The 17974-nt window shown below is 50.6% G+C and overlaps 1 protein-coding gene across 1 annotated transcript in view; it reads right to left on the reverse strand.

Moving 5' to 3' along the window:
• Positions 1–3408: 3408 nt before the first annotated feature.
• Positions 3409–17974, reverse strand: part of LOC138520718 (glutathione S-transferase Mu 1-like) — a 29081-nt gene continuing 14515 nt past the window's right edge. The window contains exons 5-8 of the mRNA XM_069632983.1: positions 9787–9887; positions 9535–9630; positions 8791–8901; positions 3409–3590 (exon numbers count right to left, since the gene is read on the reverse strand). Coding sequence (XP_069489084.1) covers positions 3498–3590; positions 8791–8901; positions 9535–9630; positions 9787–9887 — 401 coding nt within the window. The 3' untranslated portion in view covers positions 3409–3497. The remainder of the gene's footprint in view (positions 3591–8790; positions 8902–9534; positions 9631–9786; positions 9888–17974) is intronic.

A 17974-nucleotide genomic window follows, 5' to 3' on the forward strand; every position in this document is an offset into this window, starting at 1 on the left:
CAGTCCTGTGGGGCTGTCGCCATATCCAGCTGGAAGTTTTGGGAAGGCCAGTAATGGTGGTCAGATTACGAGCCGCTGTTGCCCATACTGGCTGGGTCGTCCAAACTGCTGGCAAGGATTGAGCAGTGGATGATGGCCCGGTTGTACGGGGTATCCCTCGCGTACCAGCTCAGTAATAGCAATGCGGCCAACTATCTCAAGACATCCGAGGGGGGGTGGGGGGGGGGGGTTGCAAGAGGGACCACCGACCCCAGTGTGTTGAGGAAGATTAACATGTCCGGCTGGTGGTGGAGGCAGGTACACCAAACCCGGTGCCAATTTCTGAACTGAACAAGCAGCATCGGAGTGTTCAGCATTCTCAGAGCAGCCCTCCGACATGGCCCATGGAGGCTCCGTGTTAGACGCTCTGGCACCAAGAACGCGGGAGGCCAAGGCCACATTGGAACAACTATGCAGGGTCAGTGATGAGCTGGCTTTCTCTGATGCTGGTCTACTCCTCCGGGGTGACGCATTATGGTCCCACAAGTGAAGATCACGCTGGTGATTGAACTGGCACACCAAGGACATCAGGGCACCGCCAAAATGAAGGCCCAATGCATCAAAAGAGGTTGTTCCCGGATCGAGGTGAGGGCAGGAGTTCGTAGCGGCCTGTGTGGTGCCAGGTGGCGTCACCAGTGCGGAGGGAACCCATTATGGAAACTATGCAGCGGGGTTCTAAGCCATGGGAAGTGGTCCATGCTGAATGGGTCCACAGATTTTCTCATGGTCGTAGAGTGGTCCAGATATCCAGAGGTGGAATTTGTGGAGTCAGTGGTGTTTGAGACTGTTGCAGAAGATCTTTGCGACCCATGGACTGCCTCAGGTGCTGTGTTCAGACAATGGGGCGCCCTTCCAATGAGAGTTTTGCCCACATGGAGGAGTATGGAGTCCACCATCAGAAGATCACGCTGCTTTGGCCCAGAGTGAATGGCGAGGCGGAACGCCAGATGAGGACTTTGAATAAGGCATTTCGGATTGCCCAAGGACAGGGACAGAGTTTGCAGAGAGCCCTGTACAAGTTCTTGTGGGAATATCGGACTACCCCACATACATTCACGGGGGTGGCGCCGGCCGAGACAATGTTGAGGCGATGTCCAAGAGGCCTCTTACCCGACGTCGGCGAGCGTGAGCCTGCCATCAACAATGAGCAGGCGGGAGAGCAAAGCAAGGACGGAGCACGAGAACATCCTAGAGGACTTTGCCAGGGGATGATGTACTGGGTAGGAATCCAGGGCTGTCAGAAGATCTGGTGAGGCCCAGGGCAAAACATTTGGTGAGGCCCTCTTACAATTTTTTGCACTCAGCCAGTGGCGGCACCTCTGCAAACAGGAGACTCGAGAAATCTCCCCTCAAGTTTGTGTGCAGGATCCCAAATATGGTTATTAATACAACTACAGCAAAGTTAGATTTCTCTACTAAAGAAAGCTTTATGCCAGACTAACTTTTGAATCATATGCAGGATGGCATGATCTCTCCACTGCGCCACCTCCAACTCTGAGGGTCAGTCACTTTTCCAAGGAAAGAGTTTAGGGCAGATCTCTTTCTTCGGCTGGGGCCTCCCTGTGGAAACAGCCTCCCTGCCTCTCTGAAACTTGAGAACCATCTCCAGTTCCAGAAGCAACTCAAGAACGTTCTTTGCTTCTGCCTTCGCTCTTCCTCTCCCTTGCTGATCACCTTCCTGATCCAGGCACTGATCACCTGGTCAAGCTCTGAATTCGGGCCCAGGTCCCTGCCTGTCCAGCTGCGATCCTGCATGGCCTCTTGGCTCCCCTGCACTTGTGGTCTCCATTTGTAACCCTACAGTCCCCGCTCTTGCCCTTATTCTTCACCCGTTGGCTGCTCTCTCGTTTCTCCTTTGTTACTGCACTTCTGCATACTACCCCACCCTCTGCACTTCTCCCCCCCCCTTCCTTGCTCTTGCATTTTACAGTACTTTCTTTGCAAAATTGGGTAGAAATCCATACAATTTGCAATTGGTTTTGTATGGAATCACATGGAAAATCCCAATAGTTGCAAATCGCAAACCATGCACAGGAACATTTTTTCAATACATTTCATGCCTCCTTTCTACGCAAGATTTGCTAGTATAAAAATATATTCATGCTGGTTGATCTCATGCATGTCCATGTAGGCTGCATCAGTATATGCCATTGTTACCATGTACGGACTCCCAGCTGAGCAACGTGAACACACTGACTGGCAGGAGAGCGGTCCTCGCTCGTCATTCAGCATGTCCACGTTGTCAACTGAATGACGGGAGGCAGCAGAGCTCACTTCTGAGCCCTGCTGTCTCCCATTATTTTGCTGTTTGCTGCAGAGCCAAACGGCTTCGCAACAAACAGAAAAATCATTGCAGGGACAGCACAGTCCGCCGTGTGAATTAAGGGCACGGGAGACTATGCAGCCTTCTCATTAGGAGAGGGGGCCGTGAGGCCCCCTGCAAGTGCGAGGCCCGGGGCTGTTTGCCCCCTCTGGAGCTCCCTCGTGACGGCCCTGTAGGAATCGCCACCCACACGGGAATCTGTCGCTGACCTACGAGATGTGTCCCTTGGATGTGGTGGTGGTGCAAGGATAGATGGTGACTGCATCCAATGGGGCTGCTTCAGTGACTCGCAACGCCAGCTTCTTCAAAAAGCTGGGAGAAGCCAGGCAGGAGGCAACGCAGAGAAGTGACTGACGAGGGCGGTGGCCTGTCACCAAGCTCCCCACCTCAATGGAGTTCAGGTGAGGAGGGCCCAATCTGGGAAGTGGGCAGGCGGTATCCCCAGAGGGTCAGGAGGGGGGGAAGCCTAACCACCCAAGTGACTATGTCCTGGACCCCTGAACTGGCAGGAACACCCTGTGGCCTGAATTTGAGATGCGGGACGGGGGTGGCTGTGATTAAAGGGGTCCGCCATTTTGTGTGCAGTGCGTTCTTAAAGTGTTGTAGGTAGCCATCCTTTGTTCATTGTTTTGTTATGAAAAAGGAGGAGTGTGGTGCTGCCCCTTTAAGGGCATATGTACGCGGCGGAGTGATGTTTCACTCACCATGTGCACTATGAATAAACAGGGTGTTCCCGGCCGCATCAGAGCGATCGGGCAGCCAGAACTGAACACACGTGTGTGCCAGTGGCCTTTGTGATCAGGGTGGGGCTCACAGGACTCCGGGCACCGGAGAGTTACAACATAATCCATACTTATTTGGCTGTCAGGGAGGCAAATACTCCAAAACACACGATTTCTAAAAGTGAACAGCAGTGATCAGGGTGACGAGACAACCACCACACTCTCCCCCCTCCCCAACCCCCCTCTACAAGACCTCCCAAACCACTGCATCCCCTCAGTCACGCAGGAGCATGCCCCACCCCAGTCACTTGCAAACTCCTCGGGCAAGATCGGAAACCAATGCAAGTTTATTTGTACCAATTTCTACATTAGCATTGCACTTTCTGGAGGCTCAGTGGCGCCTCCTGCTGGCTCTATTTCTCACTGCACCATTTTGCCATCCTGTTGTTGATGGGAGTTTTCATGAAGCGGCTGGATTTCATGTAGGTGCTAATCTTCTCCAAAGCCTGTTAAATAAAAGGAAAAATGCATGATGCAGAGAAATAAGCAGAGAACATAGACAGACACCGGGTTAACAGGAGCAACCTCTGCAGGCAGCACCTCCCAAAAAGCTGGCAACGCACTAGAACACAACAGACCACACATCCGGGGGAAGCGGAGACAAGTTAACTGCCTAGCAGTCACTCGCAGGTAGAGCCAGTGCCAAGGGCTTGGCTACCCACATCGTGGGCAACAGACGGAGAGCCCAAGTCCTGTACAGCCACACACCATGAGAAGCCCCGGGGCAACATAAGGAGAGTCCAGGTCCTATGTAGCCACACACCATGAGCAGGATCGGGGTCAATAGAAGGAGACCAGGTAATGTGCAGCTACCCACCATAAACAGCCCCAGGGCAACAGGAGAGCCCATGTCCTGTGCAGCCAACCACCATGAGCAGCCCTGGCGCAACTGAAGGGGAGTCCAGGTCCTATGCAGCCAAACACCAGGAGTAGCCTTGGGGCAACAGAAGGAGCACAGGCCATGTGCAAGTGTACTCCGAGACCCCCGGCCGGAAAAATAGAGCCGAGGTTTGCTCAGAAGTACTTTAAGACGAGATGGCTGCACCTTTGAGATGGATGGGGGTGCAGATTTATTACTCAAACACCAATCAATAAGGACAACTCAATGGTTTGGCAAAGGGAGTCCATTTAATGACAAGTACAAAAAAACGGGGAGTTATGGATATCAGCAGTGATGCAATCGTCCTTCGCTTCAACTCCAACGAACTTCATACAAGTTGTAACATTTATACTCAAAACTCGTCATAAACACTCAAGTTAACCTGCAATTCTATTGGTTAGGAAAAAGTAACTTTAGGTACTATATCTGTGTATGGTAGCGGAGTGAGGGGATTGGGTAAACACTATCAGGTGGGCGTCTAAGCCCTTCCTTCAAAAATGACAGTACGACATCTTGTTGGTTCTACTGACTATAGAACCCTAGATTATTTGGTTCATTGCGATTGGGTTGGCACCAACCCCATGCATACTTTTCCACTTCGCTTAGCAGAAAGCAGAATGGTCAGCCAGGTGCAGGGTGCCCCGTAGTTACCCGGCCTTCCTCAGATTATGGTTACAATCAATCATCACTTTATCATCTATGTGTCAATTAGTTCACTGTGGTTGGCCTCGAGACTGCATCTTCTGTCTGGAAAAGTTCTGATATCTCCTGCCTGGTCAGGTGCCAAGCGTAGGTGTGAGCCTCGCGTGTTCTTGCTCGGCTGGTCACGTGCTTCCCACACCGTGAATTTGTCTCGTTTGTCTCAATTTATGCATTTAATTCTTATTTAGCTTGCCACCTGCTTCGCTTCCTTACCTTGACCTTTCAGAGACAGGATATTCTGTTTAAAGTTTCAATTATATGTAGCTACTGTTTTTTCCTTCTATTGGTATGACCTTGGCTCTCCTGGCACGAGTTACATTTGCGAGTTTAGATTCAGTCATGTCTAAATGGTGTGTGGGTGCAGCAGAGGCAATACTGGACTAAGGGAGGGTTTGTGTTTAAAGAGACATCTATGTGGGAGAATACAGTTCAAATTTTTGGTGTAAAAGTAGCTTCATTCTTATGGCAGAGGTGTGATGTGCAATAGTGTGTGCAGGGTGTGTGGCGCGAGACTGCCTTCTGCTAAATTGGAGAGGAGAAATGGGTTAGCTGTACAAACAAAAACATCGATTTCCTGAGTTCCATCTATGTACAAGGAGACGTCCTGCGACTCAGCCAATCCAAGTGCTCGATGAATGCATAATACTCGCCAACCCTAGTTCGAGAACAAGGAACCCATTTCCTGACTGCATGTGGCAGCCTGGCCCACCATCCTGTGCTTTAGAGTTACCTGCCATGCCAAACATGTGCAAGGGGTCCAAGGTGGGTGGGTGGTTACCTGCTAAACTACAGGAGGATAAAAGTTATTTTCCCATGGTGCATTTTAGGTGCGATTCATTGCCCCCCTCCAAGCCCAAATTGGGCAACATCTGGTCCAATGTTAGGATTTGTTCCAGAGTCTGTGTGTTTGGTGTCCCCCAAGGAGGGTTGGATGGGTGAGCAAAGCTGTTGAACGGAAAGAGGCTGGTAGATGAGATGGGCAGGTGTGCCGGGGCGAGTGTGCGGGGGACTGCTGGATGAAGCCGTGTGTGATAGGCGAGGAGTGGTAAGGGGAAATCATGAAGTCGAGGGGGGGGGAAAGCCAGATTTTGAGGGCTTTCCTGAAGACCAGGTGATCCTCTATGTTAGGGAGAATTCTAAAGGCTAATTTCCCTTACCTATAGAGTCCCCCAGCAGCTTTGCTGGATTTGAAGGGTTTATTTTTTCCTCCTGCTAAGAGTGAGACTCCTTTTTTCCTCACTCGGATTGCTGATGTGTCTTAGGCTATCTTGTGTGCATATGGTCTATGGGATTTTTCTCACCCCCATAGGAATCATCTTTTAAACATGTGTGGTACATAGCACCCTCCGTGCCGTACAACAGGGGTGTCGTAGCGACCCCAAACATAGACTCCATACCATGGGATGGACTACTGTCTCCCAGGGCATTGACTTGACTAGTCAATTATGACCCAATCAGTACAATCCATCTTAAAATGGAAGTACTGGAAAGGGTTACGTTTTTCCCCTAGTGCTCATTGTCAAGGGGGGTACCATACAGTCCCTCTCAAAGGTTTCTGGCTGGTGGTAGTGGTTACTACCGTAAATATTTCCCTATGGGATTTTCCCATTGTTCGAGGCTACCACTTTTTCTGACAGCCTCCAACATACCACCGGTTTGTTTTATTAACTTTAGGTTTTTCTTGCCAGAAATTTGATTATAATTCTTTCTCGTGTCTTTCTCTATAATCCTAACCCAGGTCGGGGATCCTTTGTTTGTCCTTTTGGTGGGCTTCTGCACGGAAGCCCTCCTCTCGGCACCACTGAGTCAGAGGTAGACAGGATGTGTGTGTGGGGGGGGAAATAGGCATCTTTGAACCCAAGTCGCACTCTGCCCTGATAGGCTGGGGGGCTCTCCCACCCGGAGAAGCCACCCCACTGTGTGAGTGACAGCTAGGCTGCATGAATGGGGGTCTTGCTGCATAAAAGCAGGGTCCTGAGGACTGGAAGAGCAAGACGTCGCCACTGGAACTAAGATACCGAAGAGGAGAGAAGCTGAAGACATCTGCAAGACTGAACCACCGGTGAAGCCCTGCTGCAGGTCCTCACCTTCTCTCCAACAACTTAAGATCTTCCTCTGCAAGAGTCTTCCCTTGAGCTGGTGGAGTCAACCAGTTCACCAATCGCCTTCCAGGACCTGCCTTGGTGGAATCGCCAGTGCTCTGCACTCAGATCGGATAGCCAGGCACCCATCCACCACGACGGCAATAAAGGAGCGTACCTTTTATTTGTTTTGGCAGCACCGCGGCTAGTTTCATCCCTGGGCAGTGCAGTAACTCGAACCTTCCTCCACGATGAGAGATCTCCCGAACTGCATGGAACTACCGCAGGAGCCTCTTCCACTTAAGGTACATTGCTCCGCCAGGCCTCCCATTTCATTGGGTACTGCTAAAAGAGTTTTTACTTACCTACTGGGTTCACCGCCCCAATCCTCCAACATTGTCTTTCACCTTCTGCAACCGCCTTTTCGAATCAGACTTGACTGCAGCTACTAGAAAATGTTGCTCCTGGGCACATTGCCTTGTACCATTGACTCAGGCACAGGCCTAGTGAGTCTGGCTAAATCTGTTATAACTGCCTTCTCTAGATTGCTTCTCACCTAGAAATGTGTTGGTGCACAGAACTCTTAGAACCACCTTTTCCTTCCCTCTTTTTAAACTTGTGAAGTGTCATTTTGCTCGGTTTTCACCTCAGTATTGCATATGCTAAAGTACTGCCTTGCCTACTTGTTCACAATCTTCTTGGGAAGTGTTGCTCGTGTGTTAAAGAGTCTAACCCTGTATAACTTGTCCTTTCCCTCCCTTTTTAGAAATTGTTAGAGTGCCATTTCTGCTTGGTTTTCACTGCCATTTTGCTCAGTTTTCACTCTTGCTCAAACTTAGCTACAATTTAAATAGGGAGTTGTGTATACTCTTGACTGATTTAACTTGCTTAACATCAGCGTGTGTAAAATATATATTCTTTTTGATACAAAGCTTTGGTCAGTGTTTCCTTGTTCCATAGTATTGTAGCCTTATTTTGTAAACCCTCAATACTGCTCATCTCTCTTGAGATGAGTCTGACTGCTCAGCCACAGCTACCAACTAAATCTGTGGTACAGACTGATACCAAAGGGGATTTATTGCATATACCTGTAGTCCTAATCTTCTGCAGTGCTCCCTAAGGGAACTGCCCATCACTCTACGAGGTGGAGCATGACGGGGAGGGAGTTCCAGAAGGTCGGTGCGAGGACAGAGAAACGGCACCTCTGAATCTGGGAAACTTGAAAGGGGAGACCACCAGGTGGTGTGCGACGACTGAGCTGAGAATTCTGGTAGGGTGGTAGCGAGCATGTTGGAGGAATTCCGGGCCTCTGGGGATCACAGTGGGTAAAGCACATGCCGAAGGAGTCCCGTCGGCAGATGGAAGCTAGTGGAGTGTCCTGATGCGGGGGGTGATGTGTTCTCGGGGGGGGGGGGGGGGGGGGGGGGGAAAGAGTGCGAGGAGGAGCCTTGCTGCAGAGTTTTGACCCTGTTGGAGCTTTCTCAGTTGGTATATAGGCGCGCCCAGGTAGAGGGAGCTAGAGTAGTCTAGGCACGCGAGGATGATGGCCATGAATGCAGAGACTATGTGGGTAGGAGAGATAAGGAAAGGTTCGCTCGAGGATGCAGAGGTGGAAAGTGCACCATCTGGAGACCGCATTGATGTGACGTGAAAGGGTCAGGTCTGAGCTACATGTGCATTTGAGGTTTTTCACTGCAGGGAATGCAGTGGGGCGTGTCCTCATGAATTGGGCCATGGGGTAGGTAGGGGAAGGAGAGCCGTTTTGCCACAGATTTTTCTGGGGTTGAGGAGCAGGTGATCTTTCGTCATGCAGAAGTCAATGTCGGAGAGGCAGCATGCCAGGTCTGCGTGGGGTGAAAGGAACTGGGCACCTTCCTGCTCCCTTGTTTGACCTGCGCCAGGAGCACAGAGTAGAAACAGGGGATGGGTCAGAAACCCCAGAGGAACATTCCATGCGTGGATAGAAAATGCCAATGGATTCACCTCAAATTGATCCAGAAAGGTCTTGAGGTTGGGGAAGGAGTCGAGACACTTGGGTTCCAACATGCGATGCTGGTCGAGAACGTCATACACAAGGAAATCTGCAAACGTGATCTGGAAGAGAGAATACAGAGTCACAGCATTAACCACCAGACACTTTGCATTACCCAGCAGCATCCCCACAAGGAGAGACTGCACACAAGCCTTGTAGTGCCATACGGGAGCCAGGTCAAGCACTCACCAGGTAACCAAAAGGAGAAGCACAACTCTGCAGTAACCAAGAGGAAGAGCCATCACAACAGAAGCAGGGCACCTCAAACAGATGACCCCCTCATCCCTTCCCCCAGCTGTCCTCGCCTCCCAGTAGCCAGAACGAAACCCGTCACAGGCTACCCAGCGGGTGAGCCACTGTGGGCTTTAACAAACCCCCAAGAAGCAATCCCAGTTCCATCCCCTCTACCCATGCCGCCGGGGCACAGACCACAGGTAGACCCCTCGCTGCTGCACCCATCAGATGCCAGAGGGATGTAGAGGTGGCATGCCTGATGATTTTGGTTGGCACAACAGTGCCCCTGCTTGCTAATTGTGAAATATATCCTGCACTCCTCCTCAGAGCCATGCTCTGGATAGCTCAGGTGGCTTTACCTGTGCAGCAGAGAGGGCACACATCCAAAGACAACCTCAGACCTAAATGGTCAACCCAATAAGAAAGCAGTGGCCAGCATGTCAGCAAGAAAAAGCAAATACCTTTTCTCCAGCAAACCATTTCCGCTGCCCCAGGAATTCCGAAAACAGCTCGAGTTTGTCAGGAAGTTGCTTCAGAAATGGGCCCTTGAGGGCCTCCTACGAAGAGGAAGGGAGCAGTGGAGTTAAGGGGTTGACTGCATGCAGAATTTCACCAATCAGCATCAGAACAGGTGACTCCTCTTTCCCCAACATTACCCAGGCCACGAGCCCTGGGCACAGGAACCTTCTCCAACCCCCACCAGGTGAACTTACAAAGTCTGGGTTGTACGCAATGGCTCCGAGCTGCATCCTGAAGTCCATGACCTGGCTTTCAAGTAAGTCCACTCTGACCATCTCCTCCTCACTTTCACCACCTGGAAAGGAACAGACATGGACGCTTCAGAGGCCGAGGAGTGGAAACAGGAACAGAGACAAGGATTGGCAAACCCATGGGAAGCACCTGGCAGAGTTACTCCTGCAACCTCCCCTAACCGCACAAAGCTGCCCGCACCACAGGGCACCCACTGAGCTCGAGTGACCCCTTCATGCAGGAGACAAACAATGGCATACATTGGGGTAATGTGAGACAGGCAAGGTAATGCGAGAAAAGTAGAATCATTATTAATTAGCACGTCGCTGTAAGGCCTAACTTGCCCTATAACTATGGTTGGATTTTCCTTTGTGTCCACAAGTCCAAATAAAAAGTCTGTCAAAACCTAGGCTTGCCCCAACATCCAATGCTGAACATAGTGTAGGGATATTCTGATAAGTGTTCAAAATAAAATATGGAGCTGCTTCTAACCCTCTTACCCAAGTTCAGGACACAGTTCCCACAATCGCTTGTTCCAAGTATTCCACCAGTTCTTGGGTTTCTCCTCCCCAAATTCAAAATACCCTTGGGAGCTCTGGATTCCCTTCCCCAAGCTCCAAGTACTGGTTCACAAAAACATTCACAATAACTCCATCATGCTTCAAAGTTGCTTTAACAAATGGATCTGTGGGGGCTCCCTGGTCTGGGCACAGTTGACAGACCGCACAGTGCACTCACTTCAGGTCGCCCAACCAGTTACCCTTCCCCAGGCAGACATCTTGGATTTTACTTCTTGCCCATTTGTCGGCCGGCTTTCACCGATAGCTGTATGTTCAATTTTAATTTTGCCAGTTGGACATTTTGCTAACAAATCATTGCTCTTCTTCTGCTGCTCACTAAGGGCTTTCATAATGTCTTTTCCTTGCACCGACAGCTCTTGGTACTTTCCAATTGTCCTGAATTGTTCAGAGACCTTTGAAAACGCACACATTTCTCACACGTGACGGCTGATACATAGTCTAGACAATCCATTATCAGCATTGCACTGGTTTCTCGTTTACAAAACAAAATGTCGGGCGCGATGTGGCATGCATGAAAGTGAGGCTCGGCTTCCTTTGTTGCCTAGCAACGCTGCATTTTTAATCCGCCAACATCCGCCGGCGGCCACCATAAGGCCCAGTTTGCCCCTGTTCGCCACGAGAGCCGTGAGTGTGGTCCTCAATCCTCCTTAAAAGCTTACTACGCTCTAGAACTTAGAGAGTAGACCTCCTGCGGACTGCCTACACAGGCATAGGCCCTGAAAAGCACATACGCTATTAAGCAACCTGCTTCATGTATGCTAAACTTTTGTTTGCTAGCTATTTGCCCACGTACTAGCACTGCGTAACACTATCTGCCCACTCTGCCTCTCACGATACTAACAGGTATCAGTCGAAGGCCACCACACGCTCAGCCATTCCTTCCTAATGCCCAACTGTCATATCAAACGTATCGTGAAATAGCCTATTCTATAGTGACAGATGCATTTTGAAACAGTCTAGTTCTGCTTGTCAGCTGTACTCTAAATAGCCTATTCTATAGTGTCTAATGTACCCTGAAATACTCCAATTCTCACTGCAATAGTATGTTGGCCACATTCCAACACCCGAGAAGCACACTAAGCATTCTCAACTTTATAATACGAATTGTAAGGATGCAACCTTACCATTGCCCAAACTCATCTAGCCTAACTACTCACACGCTGACTGACCTCCCTACTCACCACGCACTCATTCACCACTGTACCCAACTGCCAATCTAGACTCTTCAGGCTCATAACACGCACTCTACCCATGATCATCACCTCCCATGTCACACAGAAATCTCAGATTAGGAACCCGCACAGCATTCAGAACCAACACTCCACGCACTGTACCACATCCCCACAAGTACCACACTGCCTTCCAATACTAAGCCCACCAGTAACATCAGCAAACTACACAATTCCACGCCCACAGTAGCTAAACAAACTTCCTAGCAGAGCATCTCAAAGGCGCCCTGCTCAACGTCCGCTCTTAGCGCCCATGCTCTGCAAATCAATGACACATCTCTAACCTTGATTTAGATATATTAGCCATCACCGAAACATGGCTACATGAGGCTTCTGGCCCGACCATAACTCTAGCCTTACCTAAAGGTTACTCTATCCTCAGACAGGATAGACCCTCCAAAATAGGAGGTGGGGTTCCCTAATCTTCAAGGATGCCCGTCATCTTTGGCCTATACCTCACCCTTGGGATATCTCCCCCAAAGACACTATTAACATTGATATTTATCGAACACCAGGGCAGGGTCCAAGGTCAAATCACCCACCTAATCAGCGAAAATAACCCACAAAAACCTTACTCTTGGGTGACCTCATCAATGATCCCAATGACAAAGCAGCGACTTCATTCCTTGAGGACCTCACCTTAACTTTCCGCAGAAAATTATGACCCCCATGCATTCCAAAGGCACAATCCTGGACTGGGTGGTCGACCACAATTGTGACTCAACCATCACCTCTAACACCGCCTACCCCTGGACAGACCCTAGCTGTATACAATTCACCATCCCCACAACCCCCAAAAATAGAACTATTACACATGAGCCTGCCACACTAGCAAGAAGCTCTAAACAGTTCACTGCGGACAACATAAGACCCCATCTTGACACTCATGCCTAGCTCCGCCTTTCGCACAAGACCCAAACATCCTGGCAGATACCTTAAGGACACCCTTACTCATGCAGTCAACAGCATTGCCCCACTAGAAGAAATAAATCTTTCCACTCCAATTCGTGGTTCACAGATGACCTCCAAACCCTACGCAAGAACAAACGATGGGCGCAAAAAAAATTGGCAGGCCAACCCCAGCAACAGCAATAAGGAAGCGTTCAAAGCGATTAATATACAAAGATACAGTTTTTAAAGCTAAATCCCGAGCCTATAACCTCCGGATATCGGACGCCAACTCTCGATCCAAAGAACTCTCACCATCTTTAAAGAACTCACAAATCCTCCCATCCCCACAGACAAGATCGTCAAAGAGGAAGCCTGGTGCAATAGCATATAAGCCGCCATGCTTAGACTTCTTACAAAATAAAATCCTTGACCATCACAACGCCTTATTGAAACTGAACCAACCACCTCAAACGCTACCCATCGGCAAAAACATCAACATCCCCAAATTCACATTTAACGACATTTCTGAAACAGAAGTCAAAGACCTCCTGAAACACCCGAAGCCATCGCAATGTAAAGGCGATGTATGCCTCCCTAAGATCATCAAGGAATGCGCAGAGCCACTTGCTCCACTCATTACTGCTTTTATTAATGCCTCCTTTAAGACGGGCATCGTCACTGACAGCCTTAAAGAGGCATGGGTGCGCCCCCTGTTAAAAAAGCCTACACTTCACCCTGCACAGTTCAACAACTATCGGCCTATAACTACTGTCCCATTCCTTCTCAAATTATTACTCAAGGCAGCTCACAGCCAGATCCAACTCTACCTAGAAGAGAACTCCATCCTAGGAAGCAGACAGTCGGTATTCCGCAAAGGTCACAGACCAGAAACAGCCCTGCTGATCTAAAAAAAATCAAATTACTCATATCTTGAACAATGGGGAGCCTGCCGTCCCGCCCTTCTCCTCCATGATCTCTCAGCGGCGTTCGATCTTGTGGACCATAAAAACCTCACCACGCACTCAAGCACATTTCCCTGCATCATGATCACCTCATTTCTATGAAAGTCTTTTCTAACACAGCCAATGCAGCCCCCACCATCAAACACGGTTGTCCCTCAGGAATCCTGTACTACCCCCATTCTGTGCAATCTCTTCACCAAGCCTCTTTTTGACAAACTGGAAGCACTTCGGATCGCATATACCAACTATGCTGACGATACCCAGGTGCTCCTTCCCTTAACAGGCTCCTAACTTCAAGACGCCACCTTCCTCAGGCAAATATACGCTACCATCCAGGCCTGTATGCCAACTAATGGCCTATGCCTCAACGGGGACAAGACCGAGATCCTCATTCTGGGCCAAAAAACCACTCTGGCGAAGTTAGACTGCCATTACCCGAACTTCAACAATGACAACTGCATCATCCCAGTCCCACCATCTGTCAAAACCTTAGGGGTCCACATTGCTGCTACTCTGTCCATGAGAAGCAAGCCGGCGCTATTGTCTCTGCCTCAAGTATCAAATTCATCAATGCCATCAAACCTTTAACCATGAAAAACTGTCTTTCAATAGCCAGAGCGACCATAGGTGCAAAGCTAGACTATGGCAACGCACTCCTAGCTGGCACTTCCCTAAAAAACATAAAAAGGCTTCAAATCACTCAAAATAACTCACTTAGAGATGCCCTAAGCATCCCTAAAAGAGACCACATCTCCTTAGCAAGGCAGTCCGTGGACTGGCTCCCAGTCAAAGAACGCGTTGCATTCAAGATTCGCACCACACACAAATGTATCTACTGCACAGCTCCTCCTCCTCCTCCTCATCATCTCTGATACTATTCATAGACCCCCCTCAACTAGGCCCCCCAGATATTGCTACACCAACCAACTCACTGTACCTCGCATTAACAAGGCCCAAGCAGGAGGGATAGGATTCCCATTTTTAGCCCTCCCCCCAAGCTCTGGATTGCACTCCCCACTGCCCTAAGAACAGAAATTTCACACTCTGCCTTTAGAAAAAGAAAAAAAAAACTCGAAACGACTCTTTAATCGCTTGCTACTACGTCTCTACAAACTGTCCTGCAAATGTACAATAATCATGCCTGTAAATGTCCTTCATGTGTAACTAAGTCTTTTGAAACCTCATGTAACAAGCGCCATGATACCTCCAGGCTGCTGCGCGCTTAACAAATGCAAATAAATGTATACTCAGACTCGAGAACATGCCTGCGGCACACGACCACTCCCGATACAACGTAGCTCAGCAGATCATACGCACAACAGGTTTTTGGCATTCTCCAAAGCGGTTGCGTTGCCGTTTCCTTCAGTTTCTTTGCTCTTACACTGGAGGTCATAGGTTTCACTCTCTGCCCCTCAGAGACTACTGGGTTTGTTTCTTCTCTCAGGGGAACACGCACTATATGTTCATAACGAAGGGATGGCACGCTCCACGGCTCCCTTCTCCAGACTTCGCTGGCGCCCTGAAGACACGGCTCCCTTGCCATGCTTCCACACTCCACCTTGCAGTCTTTCAGCATCTTTGTTTTTCTCCCTTGGCTCATCACGGAACAGACTGGCCTGCCTGCTGCTCTCTCCCAGCTTACTTGTGTTCTACCTTTTTTACATGCGAGCCTCATCATGGGGTTTCAGGTGCGACTCCTTGGCCTGGTTTGCCCGACTCCATTTACACCAAGTACTGGGACCTGCTTGACTTTCAGCTACGTATTCTTCAGGATCCCTCTTCTTCGTCCCAGTACTATAGTGGTGTTGTATGCATTACTCTTGGAGGCTTCTTCCTCTTCTCAGTACTGTGTGTCAATTCATGGGGGAGAATAGGACATGAATGGTAACATCCCATAAAAGTGGAGGGCGGGTAGGTCAGTGTAAGGAAAGGGGCAGGGGATACCACCTCTCACCCTCGTACACCCTCCACCAAATCCCCAAGGACCAACTACTCCGGTGAGCCTCACTTGCTTGTCTGCGCCCAGGTGTGGGATCCAAAAACCGAGGGCCCTTGCCTGGCCACCTGAGCAGAAGATCCCCGGGGAGTAGTTGAGTGCCTTTGGGTTTCTCACAGTGTCCACCCGCTGACCACCCTCGGTTCAATTCTTCACAAATCAGAGCAAAACTAATTGAAAGGCCTGGATTCATTTGGAAACAGGCACGTGCTTGTTCTCAGTGCAGAGAAACAGCACCTGCAAATCAGTTTGAGTGATCAGAGGCGGTCACTGGAAATCCCGCTGCACCCATCGCCAGATGGGCAATTGTGCCAGTCTAAGTCTAATGTTGGCCCAACCAGTGAGCCCCTTACATTTACAAGTTGACAACAAATCTACAAGAGACCCTCGCACAGATCATGCTACGCTGCACCCATAAAGTGCTGAGGCGCTCCAGACCTACGCTGCACCCATAAAGCGCTGAGGCGGTCCAGACCTAGGCTGCATCCATGAAGCGCTGAGGCGGTCCAGACCTAGGCTGCACCCATAAAGTGCTGAGGCGTCCAGACCTACGCTGCATCCATGAAGCGCTGAGGCGGTCCAGACCTAGGCTGCACCCATAAAGTGCTGAGGCAGTCCAGACCTAGGCTGCACCCATAAAGTGCTGAGGCAGTCCAGACCTAGGCTGCACCCATAAAGTGCTGAGGCAGTCCAGACCTAGGCTGCACCCATAAAGCGCTGAGGCAGTCCAGACCTACGCTGCACCCATAAAGCGCTGAGGCAGTCCAGACCTAGGCTGCACCCATAAAGCGCTAAGGCAGTCCAGACCTACGCTGCACCCATAAAGCGCTGAGGCAGTCCAGACCTAGGCTGCACCCATAAAGCGCTGAGGCAGTCCAGACCTAGGCTGCACCCATAAAGTGCTGAGGCAGTCCAGACCTAGGCTGCACCCATAAAGCGCTGAGGCAGTCCAGACCTAGGCTGCACCCATAAAGCGCTGAGGCAGTCCAGACCTAGGCTGCACCCATAAAGCGCTGAGGCAGTCCAGACCTAGGCTGCACCCATAAAGTGCTGAGGCAGTCCAGACCTAGGCTGCACCCATAAAGTGCTGAGGCATCCAGACCTAGGATGCATCCATAAAGCGCTGAGGCGTCCAGACCTACGCTGCATCCATAAAGCGCTGAGGCGGTCCAGACCTACCCTGCACCCATAAAGCGCAAAGGCGGTCCAGACCTACGCTGCATCCATAAAGCGCTGAGGCGGTCCAGACCTAGGCTGCACCCATAAAGCGCTGAGGCAGTCCAGACCTAGGCTGCACCCATAAAGCGCTGAGGCAGTCCAGACCTAGGCTGCACCCATAAAGCGCTGAGGCAGTCCAGACCTAGGCTGCACCCATAAAGCGCTGAGGAGTCCAGACCTAGGCAGCACCCATAAAGCGCTGAGGAGTCCAGACCTAGGCTGCACCCATAAAGCGCTGAGGCGTCCAGACCTAGGCTGCATCCATAAAGCGCTGAGGCGGTCCAGACCTAGGCTGCATCCATAAAGCGCTGAGGCGGTCCAGACCTACGCTGCATCCATAAAGCGCTGAGGCGGTCCAGACCTATGCTGCATTACACAATCATTGAATAGTGCATAGTGGGAGCACGCTAAAGTGGGCATTAATGTGTTGGGGCTGGCATGTTGCCTAAGCTGGGGTTAGATTAGATGAGGGGCGAGTCGCAGGTGTGACTCGGGTCACTTTTCTTGTGGCGTTTCTCACAATGGGGCGAGGTCAGGTGGAATCGCAGGCGCCTTTCATTGCAGCTCAAGAGAAACGTAACTCGGGTAATTAATAAGATCTGCAAACACGTTCACGCCTTTTAGGCAAAGCGGGGCCAGGCTGGTGATGCAAGACAGGAGCTTGGATTACTTGCAAAGGCAGCAACGATGTGCCAGCCACACAGACCTCAAAACCAGCCAGGCGGTAACCCACCCTTTTCAACAAGCGTGGGCTGTAGGAAACCCAGCCAGTCTTTTGGCTGCAAAGGAACCCCTCCAGTCTTCTGCTGGCAGGAGGAACCCCTCCAGTCTTCTGCTGGCAGGAGGAACCCCTCCAGTCTCTGGCTGTAGGAACCCATCTGTAGGAAGCCCAGCCAGTCTCTGGCTGTAGGAACCCACCCAGTCTTCGGCTGGTAGGAACCCGTCCAGTCTTCTGCTGGCAGGAGGAACCCATCTGTAGGAAGCCCAGCCAGTCTCTGGCTGTAGGAACCCACCCAGTCTTCGGCTGGTAGGAACCCGTCCAGTCTCTGGCTGTAGGAACCCACCCAGTCTTCGGCTGGCAGGAGGAACCCATCCAGTCTTCGGCTGGTAGGAGGAACCCAGCTGTAGGAAGCCCAGCCAGTCTCTGGCTGTAGGAACCCACCCAGTCTTCAGCTGGCAGGAGGAACCCGCCCAGTCTTCGGCTGGCAGGAGGAACCCCGCCCAGTCTTCGGCTGGCAGGAGGAACCCCGCCCAGTCTTCGGCTGGCAGGAGGA

The sequence above is a fragment of the Ambystoma mexicanum genome, chromosome 13 (genome assembly GCF_040938575.1).
Source record: "Ambystoma mexicanum isolate Mex_15411 chromosome 13, UKY_AmexF1_1, whole genome shotgun sequence".
Taxonomy (NCBI): domain Eukaryota; kingdom Metazoa; phylum Chordata; class Amphibia; order Caudata; family Ambystomatidae; genus Ambystoma; species Ambystoma mexicanum.